The sequence below is a fragment of the Microtus oregoni genome, unplaced genomic scaffold (genome assembly GCF_018167655.1).
Source record: "Microtus oregoni isolate MIOR12 unplaced genomic scaffold, Mior012 000023F_ref0000262, whole genome shotgun sequence".
NCBI classification, from domain to species: Eukaryota; Metazoa; Chordata; class Mammalia; order Rodentia; family Cricetidae; genus Microtus; species Microtus oregoni.
Window position 1 is genome coordinate 18270028 of NW_024543082.1, and position 23264 is coordinate 18293291.

At 38.4% G+C, this 23264-nt stretch overlaps 1 protein-coding gene across 1 annotated transcript in view; it reads left to right on the plus strand.

Moving 5' to 3' along the window:
• The window catches only part of LOC121462027 (nectin-1-like), a 48536-nt gene that overhangs the window by 12750 nt on the left and 12522 nt on the right, over positions 1-23264 (plus strand). Inside the window, exons 2-3 of the mRNA XM_041673439.1 lie at positions 8083-8421; positions 9053-9352. Coding sequence (XP_041529373.1) covers positions 8083-8421; positions 9053-9352 — 639 coding nt within the window. The remainder of the gene's footprint in view (positions 1-8082; positions 8422-9052; positions 9353-23264) is intronic.

A 23264-nucleotide genomic window follows, 5' to 3' on the forward strand; every position in this document is an offset into this window, starting at 1 on the left:
TATCAGCAAGATTCTTGCTCGTCTGTCCCCGGCAATGGCTACATGGAATCTTCCTGACTCTGCTTTTTTTCTCCCAGAATTCACTTTAGCTTTCCCCATCTACCCCCTATTCTGCCCTTCACATGCCCAAGACAGCTTCTTTATTAACCAACGGTGTTCTCAGCATACAGAGGGCAATCCCACATCACAGTGTAATAAAAATCATCCTTAAATTTGAATCAATAGACCAAAATCCATACTAATATAAATCAAGTATTTATCTATATATCATATCCTCATTATATCTTTTTTTTTCTTTTTAGAAATTGACTGTGACCAATAACTATTTATAACCAACCCTTTTAAAATAAAAATAAGCATTTATAAACAATCATTTTGGGAATTTGAGCATAATTTTCTCCAAACTGCTTCCGGCTGTTCACTGGAAAATGTATTTGGAGGGTTGAGCATCCAAACAGGCTAGGTTCCGACAAAGCAAGTTCATGCAGTAGGATCAAAACCCAGTGCCATTGTCTTTGGTTTCTCATCAGCACGACGCATTGTCCGCCATGTTCAGAGAGTCCGGTTTTATCCCCTGCTTTTTCAGTCATAGTCCAGCTGGCCTTGGTGAGCTCCCAATAGATCAGCCCCACTGTCTCAGTGGGTGGGTGCACCCCTCGTGGTCCTGACTTCCTTGCTCATCTTCTCCCTCCTTCCACTCCTCGTTGGGACCTTGGGAGCTCAGTCCAGTGCTCCAGTGTGGGTCTCTGTCTCTATCTCCATCCATCACCAGATGAAGGTTCTATGGTGATATGCAAGATATTCGTCAGTATTGCTATAGGATAGGGTCGTTTCAGGTTCCCTGTCCTCATCTGCCCAAGGAACTAACTGGGGACATCGCCTTGGGATCCTGAAAGCCACTCTAGGTTCAAGTCTCTTGCCAACCCTAAGGTGGCTCCCTTAACTAAGAATTGTGCTTCCGTGCTCCCCTATCCCGCCTTCCTTTATCCCAACCATCCTGTTTCCCCAAGTTAGTGAGGTAACCCAGACCCAAAAAAGATGAACATGGGATGTACTCACTCATAATTGGTTTCTAACCATAAATAAGGGTCACGGAGGCTCCAATTGGTGAACCTAAAGAAGCTAAATAAGAAGGTGAACCCAAGGAAAAACATAGTTATCCTCTTGCCTATGGGAAGTAGACAAAATTGCCAGGGAGAAAAGTGGGATCTTGGGAGTGCGGTGGGTTGGGGGTAAGGGGAGATGGGGAGAGAAAAGTGAGAAGGGGAGAATGGGGGGAACTTGGGGAAACAGGATGATCTTTTTTGTTTTTTCGAGTCAGGGTTTCTCTGTGGCTTTGGAGCCTGTCCTGGAACTAGCTCTTGTAGACCAGGCTGGCCTCGAACTTACAGAGATCCTCCTGCCTCTGCCTCCCAAGTGCTGGGATTGATTAAAAGCATGTGCCACCACCATCCAGACTCTATCTGTGTTTCTGGCTCTATCTATATTCATATCTGGCTATATCAAGTCAGATAAATGTTTTGACTAGGCAAATAAAGGCCAATTTGTCCTTGAATTCACCTGTTTATAAAAAAATAAAACCTGCTTCCCATTTCATGACGAGGCATTAACATATTTAAATTAACAGCCTATCCGCACATCAAGATAGGGATCACTTCATTCTTGCCCCTGGAGATCAGTTCCTCCCTCTATCTATTAACCCCAGAAAAGAACTCATGACTCTGAGATCACATGTGTGATCATTTTGTGTGCGAAGCTTTTTAACAGGCAAAGTGAATTGCAGTCTCATTTGGAAATTCAGCTAGAAAATAAGAGATTTGGACAGTGAAGACTTTCGTCCAGGATACAATGAACTTTTCACTCCATTGCCTTCTCCATCTCTCAGTGCTTCATATCTGCACACGCGAATCAGGTAACTCCATTTCTCTTAGACACTTTTAGTTGTAATTCAATTACAAATGAATACCAGGTAACAGGCAATTTACTTTTACCCAAGCAGGTGAAAAAGAATGTTTTATAGGCTCTGTGTTTTAATCATACACCTATATAATAACCCAAATATCAAATCATTCAATAAGCATATCTGAATCTATGACTATGACTATACACAGTGGGAGAAATGTGAGAATGAAGGCAGCTAACAGCTTCTGAGGTATATGCAACTCATGCTCAAGTCACAAAGTTTCCTACATGTCTGTTTTATGTAACTGTAAAGATCGCAGACCAGCTAGCTGGATGCCAAGGATCTCCTCACAACGTCAGTCTGTTTCTTCGAATTATCCCCATGTTCACAGTCTACAGCATATATATGTTTAATGTTGAGATTGACTTGTTCTGAGGCCTTTCTTAATCATCAAGAGCTTTTTATTACGTGGGAAAGCATATATATAATTTCCTTTGTGAACTTCTCTATTATTACAAGCTAATCTAATATAATACTTCAATAAATATCATCTTAATATTTCCTATTCATTATTAATCATTGAGTTACCAACATTTATTCTATCAGTTTTTCTCATGTTAAGATAAGAACTAGTGTTCTGTAAAAATTTGTAAGAGAGGTCTAGGGAGGTGACTTGGTGGTTAGGTGTTGGGAGACCCAATACTGTTTCCAGCACCTATATTAGGAGGCTCAAAGCACCTGTAAATGCAGCTCTGAATCCTCTTTTACCCTTTGTGGTACTCAAGGGCTCATACATGTAGTCACAAGTCTAATTAAATATATAGAATAAATCTTTGAAAAATAAAGTTTGGAAGAGGAAACAACAGTACACCTGTTAAACTCAAAAGAGAGGCTTAGGTTTGATGATAAAGCTTCTTCTAAGCATGAGTAGGTCCTGGCTTCAATCTCTTGCACCAAGTAAGAATAATGAATAAATAAATAAAATGCATTATGAGGAAGACTTCTGTCTTGAATATCTTTGATTATAAAGGACACAATAACCTGGGAGCAAACGATGGTGAGAGACAAAGCAGTGCAGACACTGTTGTGGGATCAATGTTAATTGTTAAATTTTTGTGTTGCCAGCTTAGATTTCCATGTGTATTGTTCAAGCCTTCCCTGAAGGCAGGGACCAAATGACCTGTGGAAACTAAAATGCTTGTGTTGAGTTATTACTGTCAGATGGCTCCATGTTTTCATTTTATTCAACACTGTGAGTCAGGTAATGTTAAACCTATTTCTGAGATGAAATTGCTGAGATGCAGGAATGGAAACTATTGCTAGAAGACCACAGTCCTGCAAATCAGCCCCGGTAAATCATGAACACAGAACTGGCTAGGGAACGCAGTGTTTCTCTAAACAATAAACTTGGCCCATGTGTTTGAGTGGTTCACGATGCTTTTGCACACTTGAGATTTATTGTATCTATTTAAAAATATATTTAATGCAAAGTTGCTTCTATTTGATCATGAATTAAAATGAGTGAAAAGCTTGTGACATCGTATGAGAAAAGTGGATCAAGGTGTGTGGTTGGGTTTTAACCTTTGCATTTAAATAAAGTAGACACTAGGGAAGTTTTTCACAGTAGTAATCAGACTCCTTTCCTATTACTTTCTTAGTCAGTGTTCTATGTGTGAAAAAAGGCCATGATCACAGCAACTCTTACAAAGTGAATCATTTTTTGAGGACTTGTTTATAGGTTCAGAGGTTTAATCCATTATCCGCATGGTATGGAACATGGTGGAAGGCAGTCAGACATCGTAGCTGAGAGTTCTACATTGAAATCCACAGGCAATTGAAAAAGGAGTGTGTTATTGGGTCTGGGTTGAACATTTCAATCTAAATGCCCACCAGCCATGCCACACTTCTTCCAACAAGGCCACATCTACACCAACAAGGCCATACCTTCCTATCCCCTCAAGTGGTGCCAGTCTCTGAGAACTAAGCTTTCAAATATATGAACCAACGGAAACCATCCTTATTCAAACCACATTTCACACCCCAGAACACATAGGTTTGTAGTCATATAATTATGCAGAAATGTATTCACTCTAACTTCATAAGTTCCCATAGTCCATAACAGTCTCAACACTGTTTAAAAGTTCAAAGTCTCTTAATTGTATCCTCCTGTAAAATAAAAATTAAAAAACAGATCAAATACTTCCAACACACAATGGCACAAGATATACATTAGCATTCCAGAAGAGAGGAAAGAGAATATAATGAAGACATATTGAAACAAAACAAGAAAAAAAAGTCAGTGAGCACACTGCACTTACTACATCTTGATGTTTAACGTCCAAGAGCTCTTGGATTTACCACTTATTCCAGTTTTGTTGCCTGAATGACTCTTCTCTCTCTTGAGCTGGTTCCACACTTGGTCTGCATACTTCTTTGGCAGGTATCCTGCTGTGGGACAAGGTCTGTAGCCTGTCAATTATATTTTAAATAAATGCTGATTGGCCAGTATCCAGGCAGGAAGTACAGGCAGAACAACCAGACAGGAAGTAGAGGCGGGTCAATGAGAACAGGAGAATTCTGGGAAGAAGGAAGTCCTATTCTACAGTCCTGAGCCAGCCACAGAAGAAGCAAGATGTGCCTGCCTCGCCGAAAAAGGTACCAAGCTACACGGTTAACAAAGATAAGAATAATGGGCTGATATTAGTTATAATGTAGACCTCTGTGTGATTTCTCTGGGACTTAATGATTTTGGGAACTTGGCAGAACAGAAAACCACAACAACAGTATCCCATGGCTCTTGCATTTTCAGCATATTGAGGTCTTCGAAAAAATCCAAGCTTCTCCTTCACAGCTTCATTAAGTGGTCCCTCTGAGTCTCCATGAGGGGGTCACTGCAGATACATGCTTGGCCTCAGCATCTTTCCTTAGCTGCAGAGGGAGATTCCATAACCCCTTTCTTGTTTTCTTGGCCCTGAAATCAGAACCAAATGGCCAAATTGTCTTAAGTTCTACTGTTTGCTGGGCCCCCTTGTTCAAATGTATTTCTACCAGTTTTCTATTGTTGATGGTTTCCGTCACTGCTTAAACTTTTCTTTAATTGCTTTCCACAGTTTGAAACTTAGCTACATCAGATCTTGTCTATTGGTTTCCACTCCATTTAATCTATTTAGCATTAGACTTTTCTTTGAAGTTTTTACCTTCTTTTTTATGATTTATTTAACTTTTATTTTTTTTATGTGCATTGGTGTGAAGGTGTCAGATCCCTTGCAACTTGATCTTCAGATAGCTGTGACCTGCCATACGGGTGCTGGGAATTGAACCCAGGTACTCTGGAAGAGCAGTCAGTGCTCTTAACCACTGAGCCATCATTTGAGCCCCGAGTTCTTGCCTTCTTAATTACAAAACGTAACTTTCTTACAACCCATGGTGCTCCCTTTCTCCACAAACTGTACATTTGTGCTTTTCTTTTCTCAGCTTTCTCCTTTTCATTATATATCTGCATAAGTATGATTACTACAAACCATATAACAGAGTCAACAGTAGGGTCTCTTGAAATCTCCTCTGCCAATGCCAGGATTCTTAAACTTTTCAATTTAGCTTATGTCAAATTTTTAGGACAAGAGAAAAAATAAGCAGCCACATTCTTCATCAAAATATCACAAGAACAACTATTAGGTCACTTCCTAATATTCTTCTACTTTAAAACTGTTTTGAGCCAGGCCATCATAATCTACATTGCTCTAAGCCCTACTGCTTTTCTACTACTTTGTCCCTTTAAACCATGCTTGAAACATTCAATGTTTCTCTAGTCCAAAATCCCAGAGTCTACATTATGTCCACAAGCAGGATGCTTAGGCCTGTCACAATAATATTCTGGTCTCTGGTACCTACTTCTGACTTAATCACTGCTCTATTGTTATGAAAGATGCCATGACCTAGGCAATATATATATATATATATATATATATATATATATATATATATATATGATGGAGGAAGGTCATTGGCTAGTAAAGGAACTGCCTTGGCCCATTTTATTGGTTAGAAGATAGGTGGGAGGAGTAAACAGAACAGAATGCTGGGAGGAAGAGGAAGTGAGCTCAGACTCCACAGCTCTCCTATCGGGAGCAGACGCCTAAGAGAGACACCATGATCCTGGCTCCTGGGCAGACGCATGCTATGAAGCTCCAACCCAGGATGGACATAGGCTAGAATCTTCCTGGTAAGCACACCTAGGGGCGCAACACAGATGATTAGAAATGGGCTAAATTAATATGTGAGAATTAGCCTAGAAGAGGCTAGATAGAAATGGGCCAAGCAGTGATTAAAAGAATACAGTTTCCGTGTAATTATTTTGGGTAAAGCTAGCCGTGGGGGCGGCCGGGTGCTGGGGATGCAGCCCCGCCGCCCCTATTTACAACATATATATATATATATATATATATATATATATATATATATATATATAACTGGGGCTTACTTACAGTTTCAGAGGTCCATTATCTTAATGGCAGAGAGCATGGCAGCATGTAAACAGACATTGTAGCTGAGAGTTCTACATCCAGATCCACAGGCAGCAGGAAGAGACGGACACTGGACCTGGCTTGTACTTTGAATAGCTCAAATAGCACCTTCAGTGACACACATTCTAAATCAAGGCCACACTTATTCCTAGTGTGAATTCCTTCCTAATTCCTCTCAAGTAGTCTGACTCCCTGAGGACCAGACATTCAAATATATGAGCATAGCTATGGAGGCCAATCTTATTGAACTCCCACATTCTTATCCTAGCTCCTTAGATTATGGGTTTATTTTATCTGTTGATGACTTTAATAATAATGCATGGCCACTTAGCATCTATTTATTTGTTTCTGCTTCATAATATATTGGTATGATTTATCCAAAATTTTAGAGAAACTATAGTTTATTAAATCTCATTTTTGAATTTATTTATGCAATCTATTCTATTTAACATAATATTTTATCAATTATCTGCCAATTTTATATAATATACTTTGATCATATTTATCCCCCATTGCTCATACTCCTCTAAGATCCACCTTCAATTCCCTACTCCAACTCTATATCCTTTCAAAAAAATAACCTCCTGAGGCCAATGTATCCTGCCCCAATACCAATAAGTGTGGGATCATCCACTGCCATGTGGTACAAAATACATTCTTAATTTGATTTAGGTTTTGATCATGACGAATAATGTTTCTATGAATATCTTTATGTTTTTGGAGAACACATGTATGCACTTCTATGACATTTAAATTATGAGAAAACTTATTTCTTATAGAGAATGCTAATGTTCAGTGATCAGATAACTCCAAGAATTTTTACTAAGCACCCAACAGAATTTTCATTCCCTTCAGCAGTGTGTGTGAGGTGTATTGTTTCTGCATATTCTCAAAGTTGACATTGTTTGCCTTTCATTGTAAATATCTAGTGCATATGTTGTCCTCAGTTTAACCTGCATTTTCCTGATGATGAATTTTCTTAAATAAGTACATGAGCAATTAAGACAGGTGTGGAATAATGATTACTTTATGATACATGTGTAGATATATACATTAGTAATACGATACAGGCTTGATCATATATATATATGTATGTCATATACACACAAATATGTCTGTTAAGTATATATACATAGGTATATATTGCCTTATATTTGTTAATTTATAATTCTTAATTTTTATCATTAATAAGTATGTATTAGGTAATATGTGCCAGAAACCAATTTAGAAACTAAATATTCAATGTTAAAGAACATATGCAGTTCTTTTTCTTCTCATTGTCTTGGTCTCTGTCTCTGTCTCTTGTCCCTGTGTCTCTCTGTCTGTCTGTCTCTGCCTTTCTTTCTCCTACATCTGAGGATCCAATGCAGGACTCTGAATATGCCAGGAAAGCATTCTAACACTGATAATATACATACAATATCCAGAACTTTTCCTTTTATTGAGACATAGTCTCAACTATGTAACATAAGTTGATCTTGAATGCACAATCCTCCTTCCTCCATGAGGAATATGTTGTCACACATGCCTCATTTTTTTTATTGAGCAGAAGAGGCAATGAAAATGGTAATCATAAGACAGGGAGATGAGAGCTGTTTGAATAGTCTGCAGAAGTATGGAAGAATATATCTTTTAACAATGAACCTCAAATTTCAGAGTCTTCACTGAGGATAAAGCATAACAATTATGAGAGAGCTGTCCTAGGGAGAAATGTGACCATCTTCTGCAACTTGACAAGTCTGGCAAATGTTGAGCAAGTCACCTGGCAGAAAGTTCAAGGTCCATTGCTTCAAAATATCGGCACTTACAGCCATAAATATGGAGAAAATATTTTCCCACCATATGTGAACAGGCTGCACTGCAAGATGCTGGAACCCAATGCCTCCTTCATAACCATCCAAAAAGTGACATTTGAAGATGAAGCCTGCTACAAGTGTCTGTTTAACACCTTTCCATATGGCAGCCATGGAGGACAAACCTGCCTTACTGTCCTAAGTATATAACCCTTTCTCTAGGGTCCCATAATGGGGGCAGACATTGTGGAGTTACAGTTACTAAGGACATTGTCCAGAGAAAGCTTCATTAAGAAAAATTGTTGATGAGTCCAAGTTACTTAGACAGGAGAAAAATGATGGGGGCCAGTGGAGTTTGTGTGTTCTGGCAGGAGCTATTACCTAGTGTCTCTTCTTTACATTATACTTCACAGGCTTCCATTAGGTGGAGAAAACCCAGGAAGAGCATCAGAAGTTTGTTACAAAGGCAAAGAGAAGATATGAGAAAAAAGGAGATAGTAGGGAATAACAAGGAAAGGTGAAGACTCAAGGAAACAGGGTTCCCAGTCTTCAAATAAGAAGAGTGAGAACATCAGAGTTCCTTATCATGCATATAAGTGTGAAATACTGGGATTATATAATATAATTTATAGCTGTATAGAAGTTGAGACAGCAGTCAGTGAACAGAGCAAAAGGTTTTGGAAGTTTTATGGCATGTGAGGGGACGTATACAAGAGGGTTAAGTTTTAGCATTCATGTGTCATAAAAAATTGGGAAAACAGCATCCTTTAACAGCAGATAATTTAGTAAGGACATACATTTATATTAATATTGTTTCCTTCTCTTTGCCTCAGCTGTATCTGAATTAGCAACCGAACTCCATCCTGTTCCTGGCTCTGAAGATCTCCTTAGCCTTCACTGTTCAGCGGTGGGGAAGCCTGCTCCTGGAATCTCCATTTACCCTTCACAAGTCCTAGTGTCCATGCGGGAAGAGTACTTTACCAAGAACCCAAATAGCACAGTGACCGTCTCTAAAATATACAACATCTCTTTGAAAACTGTTAGGTCCTTGGGCCTCCAGCACCTGGTTGTGTCCATGACTCACCCGCTAGAATATAAAGAGAAGATAGTTCCTCTGCCAGTAAAGCAGGAGGGTAAGTAGAAGTGACAGCAAATCAATGGGGACAACTGAAGCCCAGCACTCACATAAAAAGCCAGATGGGAGTATGTATGCTTGTGATCACAAAGCTGGGGAGGCAGGAAGGACAAACATCTGGCGTTAATTGGCCAGCCATCCTAGAGTAACCAGGGACTCCAGGAAGTGACACAAGTTAAACAGCACTATTGATTGATCTCTGCCTTAAAAGCACATATGTTTACACACACGCACACAGCCCCTCTCTAATGTACAGTCACATATGCATACATGCACAAACATGCACATATGTTTACAGACATGAGAGAAAGAGAGATAATAGAAGTTTATCTTTTAAAAATCTCTAATAAATGTCTGTATAAATCAGCTATTTTTGAAGAAGAAAACAATGTAATATACATGTATGGTTAAGCAATCATAGTGTAGTGTTTCAAGGCTTTAATCTCAGGCTTTGGAAAGCAGAGGCAGACTGATCTTTGTGAATTAGGGGCCAGCCTGGTCAATACAGTGATGTATAGGACAACCAGAGCTAAATACTTGGACCCTGTCTTGAGAGAACAAACAGCAACAACAAATCAAACAATGCTGACCATCTCCACCGTAACTTTCCTGCAGAGACAGAATCTTAAGATTACCTTTCCCTTACTTCCTATATTTTGTCATTTATGGGTTTCTGTTTAATTTTTCTCCTACAGAGAGAACTCGCTTTTTGTTTTCCTTTAGTTGAGGCTTGTAGATAGACATTTTAATATTATTGTCATGTACTATCTTTATGTTTTAAGCAACATTTCCATAGCACCTTAATTCATGTTAGGTAGTTTTTGTCCATTTCACCAATTTGGCAACAGTCATTGACTTTTCCTCATTTTTAATTTTTTAAATCAGCATATAATATGCTAGATAGTATTATGACATTTTCAAACATTTCAAAAATTCAAAAAGTGAATTTTTGTGGTTTCCCTTCCTCCCATTTTCTCCATAGCCCTGCCACACCATCGCTCCTGCCTTAGAGTTTCCTCACTCCATGTTAACTTTCCTCTTTCCGGTGTTGTCCCTGTGTTGACAGCCCCGATTCTACCTCATAACCTAATACTATTACTCTCTCTCTCAGTCACCTTTCCAGGATTTGTTAAACTTTTCTCACCCTTAGTCTTATTTACACACACACACACACACACACACACTGGCTATAATCAACATTTGTCCACATTTGAGGCAGAACATGTACATTTTGTCATTCTGAATTTCGTTTCTCCTTGTTTAATGTTCATGCTTTCCAGGCACATCTTTTTCTTAAAGAAAATTTCATGATTCTATTTCTATATATAACTGGACAATATTACACTGTGTGCATATATACTACATTTTAATTAGTCACTCATCTGTGGATGGATATCTAAGTTATGAATGGAACTGCAATAAGAATGGATATTCAAGTGCTTCTATAGTAGAACCTGGAGACTTTTGGGTATTTTCCCAGAAGTATACAGCTGAATCATCTTGTAATTCTCTTTATAAACTTTTGGGGTGCTTCCAAGCCAATGTCCATAGTTACAGTATCAATATATACCCCCAAAGCAGTGAGTGAGCATTCTTCTTTTCCCCACATCTTCTTGAACATCTGTGGTGCTTTTTCTTCTTAATAGTCCCTTGACTGGGGTGAAGTGGTATCTCAGTTTTAATTTGCATTTCCCTGATGTCTACAGACATTGAGTATTTTGAAAATTAGTTACTGGAGGGCTAAAAAGATGACTCAGTGGCTAAGATCACTGGCTGCTCTTCCAGAGTATGGAATTGGATTTCTAGGACCTATAGGGCAGCTAAGAACTTCCTGCAGTTCCAATTCTACAAGATCTATTGCCATTTTTTGGGCTTTTGGGGAACCATGCATATAAAATGTACAAAATACTTATATATATAAAATAGTCATAAATCTAATCTCAAGAAAAACTAATACATATGTGACTTAGTTTGAATTTCATTTATATTGTTTTTGTTGAGCTCTATATTTTTCTCTGTTCCCCTCCCATCCTCTCCTCTCCCCTTCTACCCTCTCCCATGGTTCCCATGCTCCAAACTTTCTCAAGAGATCTTGTCTTTTTCTCTATCCCATGTAGATTAGATCCATTTATGTCTCCCCTAGGGTCCTCATTGTTGTCTAGTTTCTCTGGGATTGTGAATTGTAGGCTGGTTTTTCTTTACTTTATGTTTAAAAGCCACTTATGAGTGAATACATATGATATTTGTCTTTCTGTATCTGGGTTACCTCACTCAATTTGATGTTTTCTAGATCCATTCATTTGCCCACAAATTTCAACATGTCATTATTTTTTTCTGCTGTGCAGTACTCCATTGGGTAAATATACCACATTTTCCTTACCCATTCTTTGATCAAGGGCCATTTAAGCTGCTTCCACATTCTAGCTATGATAAATAATGCTGCTATGAATATAGTTGAGCAACTGTCCATGTAGTAGGATTAAGCATCCTTTGGGTATATATTCAAAAGTGGTATTGCTGGCTCTTGAGGAAAGTTGTTTCCTAATTGTTTGAGAAATCACCATATTGATATCCAGAGGGGCTGTACCAGTTTGTACTCACATCAGCAATAGAGGAGTGTTCCCTTTACCCCATATCCTCTCCAGCATAAATTGTCATCAGTGTTTTTGATCTTGGCCATTCTTACAGGTGTAAGATATAATCTCAGAGTTGTTTTGATTTGCATTTCTCTGATGAATAAGGATGTTCGACATTTTCTTAAGTGTCTTTCAGCCATTTTAGATTCCTCTGCTGTGAGTTCTCTGTTTAGGTCTGTACTCCATTTTTTTTTATTGGATTGGTTTTTTTTTTTTTTTTGATGACCAATTTCTGGAGTTCTTTGTATATTTTTGAGATCAGACCTCTGTCTGATGTGGGGTTGATGAAGATCTTTTCACATTTTATAGGCTTCTATTTTGTCTTGTTGACCATGTCCTTTGCTTTACAGAATTTTCTCAGTTTTAGGAGGTTCAATTTTTTAGTTGTTTTTCTCAGTGGCTGTGCTGCTGGGGTTATATTTAGTAAGTGGTCTCCTGTTCCAGTGTGTTCAAATGTACTCCCATTTTCTCTTCTATAAGGTTCAGTGTGGTTAGATTTATGTTGAGGTCTTTGATCCATTTGGAATTGAGTTCTGTGCATGGTGATAGATATGGGTCTATTCTCATTCTTCTACATGTTGATATCCAATTATTCCAGCACCATTTGTTGAATATGCTTTCTTTTTTCCATTTTATATTTTTTTGCTTTGTTGTCAAAAAATCAGGTATTCTTAGATGTGTGAATTGATATCTAGGTCTTCAATTTGGTTGCATTGGTCCTCTTGTCTGTTCTTATGCCAGTACCAGGCTGTTTTCAGTAGTGTAGCTCTGTAGTAGAGTTTGAACTCAGGGATTGTGGTGCCCCCAGAAGTTCTTTTATGGTATGGGACTGTTTTGGCTATACTGGGTATTTTGCTTTTGCATATGAAACTGAGTGTTGTTTTTTTGAGGTCTGTAAAGAATTTTGCTGGGATTTTGATGGGCATTGCATTAAATCTGTAGATTGCTTTTGCTAAGATTGCCATTTTTACTATTTTATTTCTACCTACCACAGAGCATGTGAGATCTTTCCATTTTCTGGTGTCTTCTTCAATTTCTTTCTTCAAAGATGTAAAGTTTTTGTCATACAGGTTTTCCACTTGTTTGGTCATAGTTACTCGGAGATATTTTATGCTATTTGGTTATTTCTGAAGGGTGTTCATCAGTGAAAAGGAGGGTTACTGATGTACTTGAGTTAAACTTGTATCCTGTACATTACTGAAGGTGTTTATGAGTTGTCAAAATTCCTTGGTAAAATTCTTGGGGTTGCTTATAGAAACTGTCATATCATCACCAAATAGTGAGAATTTGACATCTTTTCCAACTTGTATACCCTTGGTCTCCTTTTGTTGTCTTACTGCTCTAGCTAGGACCTCAAAAACTATATTGAGTAGATATGGAGAAAGTGGACAACCTTGTCTTATTCCTGATTTCAGTGGGATCGATTTGAGATTCTCTCCATTTAGTTTGATATTGGTTGTTGGTTTGCTATATATTGCCTTTATTATGTTTAGGTATGGTCTTTGTATCCAAGACCATTATCATGAAAGAATGTTGTATTTTGTCAAAGGCTTTTTCAGCATCTAAAGAGATGATCATGTGGGGTTTTGTTTCCAGTTTTTTTATATGGTGGATTGTTTTGACAGATTTTCATATGTTGAACCATCCCTGCATCTCTGGGATGAAGCTGAATTGATTCTAATGTGCTCTTGATTTCGATTTGCCAGTGTTTTATTGATCATTTTTGCATCAATATTCATGAGTGAGGTTGGTCTGTAATTCTCTTTCTTAGTAGTGTCTTTGCATGTTTTGGATATCAGAGTAATTGTGGCCTCATAAGAATGATTTGGCAATGTTCCTTCTGTTTCTAGAGTGTGGAAAAATTTGAGGAGTATTGGTACTAGTTCTTTGAAAATCTTGTAGATTTCTATGCTGGACTTGGGCTTTTTTGGTTGGAAGACTTTTGATGACTGTTTCTATTTCTTTAGCAATTATAAGTCTATTTAATTTGCTTATTTGGTCTTGATTTAATTTATCAAATGATATTTATCCAGAAAATTGTCCATTTCTTTTAAGTTTTCCAAATTGTGGACTATGGGTTCTTGAAATATAACTTAATGAGTCTCTGGATTTTTTCCATGTCTATTGTTATGTCCCCATTTTCATTTCTGATATTGTTAATTTGGGTAGTCTCTCTCAGCCTTTTTGTTAGTTTGGATAAATGTCTGTCTATTGTATTGCTTTCTCAAAGAACCAACTCTTTGTCTTATTGATTTTTTTGTATTCTTTTCTTTGTTTCTGTTTTGTTGATTTCAGCTCTCAATTTGATTATTTCCTGTCATTCAGTCCTCCTGGGTAGCTTTGTTTCTTTTAGAGTTTTCTAATGTTTTGCTAACTCACTAGTGTGGGATTTTTCTAGCTCTTTATGTAGGCATTTATTGCTAAGAACTTTCTTCTTAACACTGCTTTCATTGTGTTCCATAAATTTGGGTATGTTGTATGGTCATTTTCATTGAATTTTAGGAAGTCTTTAATTTCTCTCTTTATTTCTTCCTTGACCCATTGATGATTCTGGTAAGCATTGTTTAATTTCCATACATTTATGGGCTTCTGGAAATTGTGTTGCTATTGAATTATAGTTTTAACCTATGGTGATTTGATAAGATACATGGGGTTATTCCAAAATTTCTGTATCTGTCGAGATTTGCTTTGTTACCTAGTATGTGGTTAATTTTTGAGAAGCTTCCATGAGGTGCTAAGAAGAAGGTTTATTCTTTTATGTTTGGATGGAATGTTCTATAGATGTCTGTTAAGCCCATTTGAGTCATAACATCTTTTAATTCTCTTATTTCTCTGTTAAGTTTCTGTTTATTGAGAGTAGGGTATTGATATCTTCCATTATTAGTGTGTAGGGTTTAGTATATGATTTAAGCTTTAGGAATGTTTCTTTTACATATGATGGTGTCGTTGTATCTGGGGCATAGATGTTCAGTATTGAAATTTCCTCTGATGGATTCTTCCTGTGACTAATATGAAATGTCTTTTTTTGTCTCTTTTGATTGAATATAGTTTGAAGTCTATATTGTTAGATATTAGGATAGCCACACCAACTTGTTTCTTAGGTACAGTTGATTGGAAAGTATTTTTCCAACCCTTTACACTGAGGTGATGTCTGTCTTTGTGAGTTTTACACTGAAAAGACCCAGTCTTTTTTCCCTTGACACTTTGTTTTCATTAAGATAGGATTTACCCCATTACAATGTATTGTTTGAAGATTGTTGATATCTTCTAAGTACTTTGCAAAAATCACTAATGTCTAGTTACAGAACATTTCCACCGCTCCCTGAAAAACCAAATACTACCAAGAGTGGGAAAATTTTCAGGGACCGAAGTGAGTGGTCTTCCTATGGCCTGGTCATCACTGGCTTATTTTCTATGGTGCTGGATTTATCTATTGTGGTTACTTCATACACAAGCAATAATATACATGTTGCTACTTGGCTGTAGCTTCTTTCATATAGCAGAGCTTTCAAGGGTCATCCATGTAATAACACATATCAAATCTTCAGTTTTTATATGAGTAAAAAGTATTTTTACATACACCACACTTCATTTATCTATGATTCAGTTCATTGATGTTTGGATTATTCACATTTTTGGCTACTGTGAATAAATCCTCTTGAACATTTGTGTACAAGGTTTTACATAAGCATATATTTCAGTTCCCTAGTAATAATAACCCAGAACTGAATTTGAAGTTATATAATAGATTAAATGTTCTATGTTTCCAAGAGCTATCAGTGGTCAAACTATTCTAAGTTCCTAGAAATCATGTAAGTATGTTCTTGTCTAATTCTGCCAATACTTGTTATTCTATTTTAAAAAAATGATCATACTAGCCATAGTAGTGGGTACGAATTATTGGTATCTCACTGTGGTATTCCATACTTTTTAATCATAACTATTAGATCCCCATTCTCTACCTCAAGGAAGCTAGGAAACTAATGTATGTCTCATGTATATTTCATATGAGTGAAATTGTAGATATGGTCTTCGCAGTGAATGGTCTGATAATATCTTCCTCCAAAAGACATTTATTTTGGCTGCGCTTAGTGTTTATGGCAGACACAGTTTGCTTAATCCACTAAAATAAAATAGGAGAGAGCTGGGACTATTGCTCAGTGTTCGAGTGCTAGCTTGCCATGGACAAGGCTCTGAGTTTGATCTCTAGCACTGGAAAAAGTAGAAAGGACATAAACAATATAAAATATGCGCTAGTCTTAGAAAAGTCATGGCTCTTTCTGTCCTACTTCTTGTCTCCTGGAGTCTAACTATGGAGATTCAAGCCTGAGGTAGATGCTACAGCTCTTTGCCCTTGCAAATATTTACCTCAGATTTATTACTGCGCTTGATTGCTGACATATGCTCAGCTCCATTTTAAGTCTTATTTAGTGAAGCACATTTTTAAATGTCAAGCTTGTCACATGGATTCTTTCTCTTACTATATCTGGACCTTATGAACGCTTTGAGAAATCTTTAATAATTAAAAAAGACTTTTAAAACTAATTTCTTAAGATTTTCTTAACAACCACAAAGGGAAACTTGGGCTGAAATTAATTAAGTCTCTTGAAATTAAAGTAACTTTTCTTATACTGTTTTACATCAAGCACTTTCCATAGTCTTGTCTACAAATCTTTGTTACCATGTTCATCATTAATGTGCTTTGAGCCTCAATTTCCAGCAGTATAAGACTGTCATTTTGAATCTTCATCAGACCCTTACACATTCAGTAGAAGTGGTAGAGGAGCTGGCTTACCTATTGTCAAGAACCGGCCTCAAAAAAAAAATACTTCTTACCAGGTTTGGGGCTTGGGAGTTGAAGAAATATAAGTAAAGAATATGAAGACACATAAAAAATATTAAGGCAAGAAAACGTCGAATGTATCAAGAGGAGCATCCAGTGACTAAAATTCTGAAATTCACCCGTGTTTATTTTCCACAATTTTATATCCAACATAAATAGAGGGGGGGAGGTAACAAAAAACTTTATTAACATGACACACATTCAATGCCCTTATCACTCTGAGACATAAAATCATTATCTTTCTGTTGTCTAGGTAGCTAAGGTGCCCTGGGCCTCTTACACTGAAGATCACTGTTCCCTAGGTGACCTCATAGTTACAACAGGAGCAGAAGTCCATTTGCTTATCCTGACCACCTGTCAGGATGACATGGAGCTATCTTAATTTCAAAAGATCCAGGCAACCACCTCCTGATTTAGGAGGTACAATTATGCCTATCAGTCTCCAAACACTTTGATGGCAGACAAGGTGGAAATGGGCCTGCATTTTTCGGCCTCCACAAATTATTATATGTTTTCAATCTCCCTTTTGACAAGTGGTAGAAATATTATTCTCAGTCTAAAGTTTGGCATTGTTTTCATAAGCCCTTCTTGTTGGGGTAAGCATAATATGGATGTTCATATGGCAACTGTCTTAGCCATAGTCTTATTGCTGTGAAAAGACCACAGCAACTCTTTTTTTAAGTATTATTTAAAAGTTTGTTTTTATGTACCAACCACAGTTACCCCTCCCTTCCCTCATTCTGTCCCTCCCCCCACTTTCCCTCATCCAACCCTGAATCCACTCCTGAGAAAAGGTAAGGCCTCCCATCAGAAGTCAACAACGTCTGGCACACCATTTTGAGGCAGGACCAAGGCACTCCCCCTTTATCTAGGCTGTGCAAGGTATCCCTCCAAAGAGAATTGACTCCAAAAAGGCAGTTCACGCACTAGGGATAAATCCTAGTCTCGCTGCCAGTGGCCTCACAGACTGCCTATGCCGCAGAACTGTCACCCACATTCAGGGGACCTAGTTAGGTTCCATGCAGGTTCCCCGGCTATCAGCCCAGAGTCAGTGAACTCCCACTAACTTCAGTCAACTGTCTCTGTGGGTTTTGTGGTCATGATATTGACCCCTTTGGCCTTCTCTTCAACTGGACTCCAGGAGCTTGGCTCAGTACTTAGCTATGGATCTCTGCATCTGCTTCTGTCAGTTACTGGATGAAGGTTCTGCAATGACATTGGGGTGGATTCCTAACTTTAAGTTATACTATAGAGCTATAGTAACAACAACAACATTAAAAACAAAAACAGTTTGGTATTGACATAAAAACAAACACATGGATTCAACTGAATTGAACTGAAGACCCTGACACTAATCTATGTCTATCGCCACAACAACTCTTATAAAGAAAGCATTTTACTGGGGGTTGCTTACAGTTTCATAGCTCTAGTCCTTTAACATGGTTAGGAACATAGAGGCATTCAGGCAAGCATGGTGCTAAGAGAAGTGCCTGAAAGTTCTACATAGAGATCCACAAGCAGCAGAAGGAGAGAGACAATGGGCCTAGTTTGGGCCTCTGATACCACAAGGCCAATACCCAGTGATCCATTCTACCAACAAGGCCACACTTATTCCAACAAAGGCACACCTCATGTTCCTTCTTACTTACATAGGAATAAGCATGCCACTTAAGAGCCATTTCCTGGTGACTAAGCATTCAAATATTGGAGCCTATAAACACTGCGCTGTATTACCTCAACTTGACACAAGCTAAAGTCATTTGAAGGGAAAGAACTTCAAGGAAGAAAGTGCCTTCATAAGATCATAGTGTAGGCAAACCTATATGACATTTTCTTAATTAGTGCTGGATGGTGGAAGGCCCAGCCCATTGTGGGTGGTGGCATCCCTGTGCTGGTGGTTCTGGTTTCTATAAGAAAACAGGCGGAGCTATCCATGTAGAGCCAACCAGTAAGCAACATCCCTCCATGACCTCTGCATCAGCTCCTCCTCCAATTTTCTGCCCTGTTTGAGTTCTTGTCCTAAGTTCCTTGGATGATGAACAGTGAAATGGAAGTTTAAGACATTTAGATCCTTTCCTACCCAGCATGCTTTTTTTTTGATTATGGTGTCTCAGTGGAGCAATAGAAGTCCTTACTGAGCCGAGTTCCTATCAGGATAATAGGGGAGAGCTGTGACAGACCTGAAAATGTTGTTTTGTGGATGATTGTAGAAGGGATGTGAAACTGTAGACTAGAAAAGCCACTGAGGATTGAGAGCTCAGGGAGAAGCACCCTGGGAACTTGCGAGATTAGAAAGTTGAAATCAGTGCAGACAATGAAGGCCTGGCTTTTGAAGTTTCAGAGTGAAGTTTAAAGAGTCTATCAGGGCCATGTGCTATTTTGAGTTGACGGTGCATGGTTCTGGTTAGCTGAGGCTGATGTACCAGCTGTGATTAACAAGAGTCCAGAACCAATGAAGTAAAATCTTTGTGTTCCTGGGACAACAGAGACTGTTCAGGTAGAACTAAGAAGTTGGAGTTGATTAAGAAGAGACCAGAATCACTGAGGTGAAATCTTCTGGGAAATATCTCCTCAGATTCTGCATTCAGAAGCTATGTTCCAGATATGGCCAAATCACTTTTTTTTTTTAACTAAGTAAAGGTCTTTTATTACTTTTTCAACAACCAAGAACATTAACCTATTTCTTTCTCAGAATGATCATGCGAGATTCTCACATATACACTTTCTCAACTGGAAGAGAATTTGTGCTTTCTTTCTAGTTCCCTTCCACCTTTTAAGTTTGATCTACAGTGAAAATACAGTGCCTCATATAGAGACTGGTAATTTAACAAGCAAAATAGCCTTCACTATTCTCTAATGTCAAAAAGAAACGTCTCCCTCTTTTCTTGCTTAAACAGGGGAACTAAGACAACAGTGGATCTTTCAGACTGTAGAGAATTTACTTTTCCTATGGCTCAGATTTTGGTGACTTTCCTGATATGCAATATACCACTTTGATATATGAACAAATGATTTAGAATAACTAATTCCTCTTTCAAATAATGTATTCACCTGGGTTGTTACTGATCGTCAAAGCACACAACCTGAATGGTCTCATCACCTCTGTGTTGTTTACAGACCTCCAAAATCTCCTTTGAGTTTTATAGCTTGATCATCTTGATTTCAAATTAATGGATGAATTTTAGGCTTTTAGAGAGACAAGGAAACAGGCACTGTTCAAGTGAATTGTCTCCCTGCCTAAGACCTTAGCCATTACAATATACTTTTCAGAAAGTGTAATGTGTTAGGGGACTGCACTTCTTCCCACTTCCTCAGGAAAATCTAAAGTCTGGAAGATACAACTATGAAAAGTCTGTGCTCTTTGGGTCTAATGAGCTTCAGATGCAAAGCCACAGGAAGATAGCTGTTACAAAACTTAGTTTTAAGTATGAAATAGGACACTGTCTTAGGGTTTTATTTCTGTGAAGAGATACCATAACCATGGCAATGCTTATAAAGGAAAATATTTAACTGGGGCTGGCTTATACTTCCAGAGATTTAGTCCATTATTGTCATGGCATGACATGGGGCGTAGTATGCAGGCAAACAGGGTGCTGGAGAGGTAGCTGAGAGCTCTACATCTTGATCTGCAGGCAGAAAAGGAGACTGCCACACTAGGCTTACCTTGATCATGAAACCTCAAAGCCCACCTCCACAGTGACACACCTCCTCCAACAAGGCCACACCTACTCCAACAAGGCCATACCTCCTAATAGTGCCACCACCTATGGGCCAACCATTAAAACACATGAGTCTATGGGCACCATTTTTACTCAAAACACTGCATTCTACTCCTTTGCCTGTAGAGGCTTTTAGCCAGAACATAATGAAGAAATATATTTGGTCCAACTTTAAAAGTCTCCAGAGTCTATAACAGTCTTAAACATGTTTAGAAGTCCAAATTTCAAAGTCTCTTCTCAGACTTTTAACTGTAATCCCCTTTAAAATAAAAATAAGAAAGCAGATCACATACTTTCAACATAAAATGACACAGGATATACATTACCATTCTAAAAGGGAGGAAAGGGGGTATAGAAGGGATCAACGCAAAACCAATAATCAGCTGGGAAAACTCCAAGCTCTGCATCTCCATATCTGCTGTCAAAATGCTCTTCAGATTTCCAACTTCTTTCAGCTGTGCTAACCACAAGTATACACACACTGCTTCCTATTGGGTAGGTTCCACTCCCAGTTAGCAGTTCTCCTTGGCAGGTATCCCATGACTCTGGCATCTCCAACATCCTGGAGTATCCAAGGCAATTCAGGCTTCATCTTCACAACTTCATGCAATGACTTCTCTGGGTCTCCATTCAGAGACATCACTCACACACACCTGGTCTCTGTGGCTTTTCTTAGTGAAGGATGGAGATTCTGTAACCCCTATCTTCTATCCTTGAATCTAAAGCCAGGACCAAGTGGCTGAAGCTGCCAACTTCTGCTGTTTGCTAGGGATGGGAACATGGCTGCCTTATTTAATTACAACATCGTTAGTTTTCTGTTTGCAATGGTATCCTTTATTACCTAAACTTGGTTATCCTGGGTCTTGTTTTATAGACCAGGCTGGTCTTGAATATAGAAATTTATTAGTGTCTGCCTTCTGAGTGCTGGGATTAAAAGCATGCACTATCACACCTGGCTCTAAGCCCTTCTTTAATTCCTTTTCATAAGTTGAAAGCTCAGCTGGGTGGGATCCTGTCCTGAGATCACAAACACTTTATTCCATTTAGCATCTGGTTCTTCTTTAATCTGTTTATCTCCTTTAAATAAATCCTAACATAGGATTTAGCTTCATTCAACTTCCTAGTGCCTCTTCCCTCCTCAGTCTGCACATTTTGTATATTTACTTGCTTGGCCTGCTCCTTGATGTGGGAGTGTCATATATCTGTTGCTTTCATTGGTTAATTAATAAAGAAACTGCTTGGCCTTTGATAGGCCAGCCCTTTGGTGGATGTAGTGGACAGAACAGAATGCTGGGCAAAAGAAGCCTAGTCAGTCAATTGCCATGATTCTCACACCCAACCCCAGAGGGATGTAGGCTAAAATCCTTCCTGGTAAGACACCATCTCGTGGTACTACACAAATTATTAAAAATGGGTTAATCCAGATGTGAGAATTAGCTAATACGAGGTTAAAACTAATGGGCCAAGCAGTGTTTAAAAGAATACAGTTTCCATGTAGTTATTTCGGGGCATAAGCTAGCTGGCGGCCCCATCGCTCCTCATACTACAGCTCCTTTTCATTATAAATCTTTTCAAGAGTAAACACTATTAACTACATGACAGAGTCTATATTAGGCTGTTTTGAAATTCCCTTTTACCAATGTAATAAGTTCCAAACTCTTTAACCTCAGGCAGACTTTTTGGACAAGGTAAAAAGTAGCCACATTCTTAACCAAAATATAACAAGTCTCTAGGTCACATATTAAATTTCTTCTCCTCTGAAATCTCATGAACCAGGCCCCCACAGTTCAAACCATCCCCAGCCTCTCGGGCTTCCATTGTCCTACTATTATGTCTCACTAAGCACGACTAAAGCATTCCATTTCTTTCCTAATCCAAAGTTTCTGCATGACTTCTAGTTGGTCTTAATAATAAAAACCTGGAGCCAGATATTGGGATAGATGCTAAAAGATCTGAGAGAGAAAGGAACAAGCCACAGCCAACTCTTACCTTGCTAACTCCACAGCTGAAAAAGGCTAAGCTCTTGTCTCCTCCCATCTTATATTCCGCTCTCTGCCCAGTCATATCATTTCCTGTCTCTCTGTACAGACCTCCAGACCTCTATGGCTAGCTAGTGGCTAGTTCCACCCTCTGATCTTCAAGTAAGCTTTATTTGTTAGAGCACAAACAAAATATCACCACACAAAGTCCCCAAATTTATATTTCTACAAACAAAAGCATGATCAGGCCTACCATAGCATTACCCCAGTCCTGGTACCAACTTCTGTCTTAGTTAGGGTTTCTATTTCTGTGAAGAGACATCATGACCATGGCAACTCTGATAAAGAAAAACATTTAATTGGGGCTATTGTACAGCTTCAGAGGTTTAATCCATTCTGGTTATGGCGGGACATGGTGGCATGCAGGCAGACATGGTACTGGAAAAGAAGTTCTACCTCTTGATTCAGAGGCAGGAAAAAGAGACTGCCATATAAACCTTAGTTTGAACAAGAGATCTCAAAGACTACCTCTACAATAACACGCTTCCTCCAACAATGTCACACCTCCTAATAGTGCCAGTCCTTTTGGGCCAATCATTCAAATACATGAGTCTATGGGGGCCATTCCTATCAAACCAACACAGATAATTCAGAGGTTTGCTACCAGAGCCTAAAAGGAATTTAAATTATTATCCAATGGAGAATAAGGCTTAGAAGATTAAATAGGCCACTC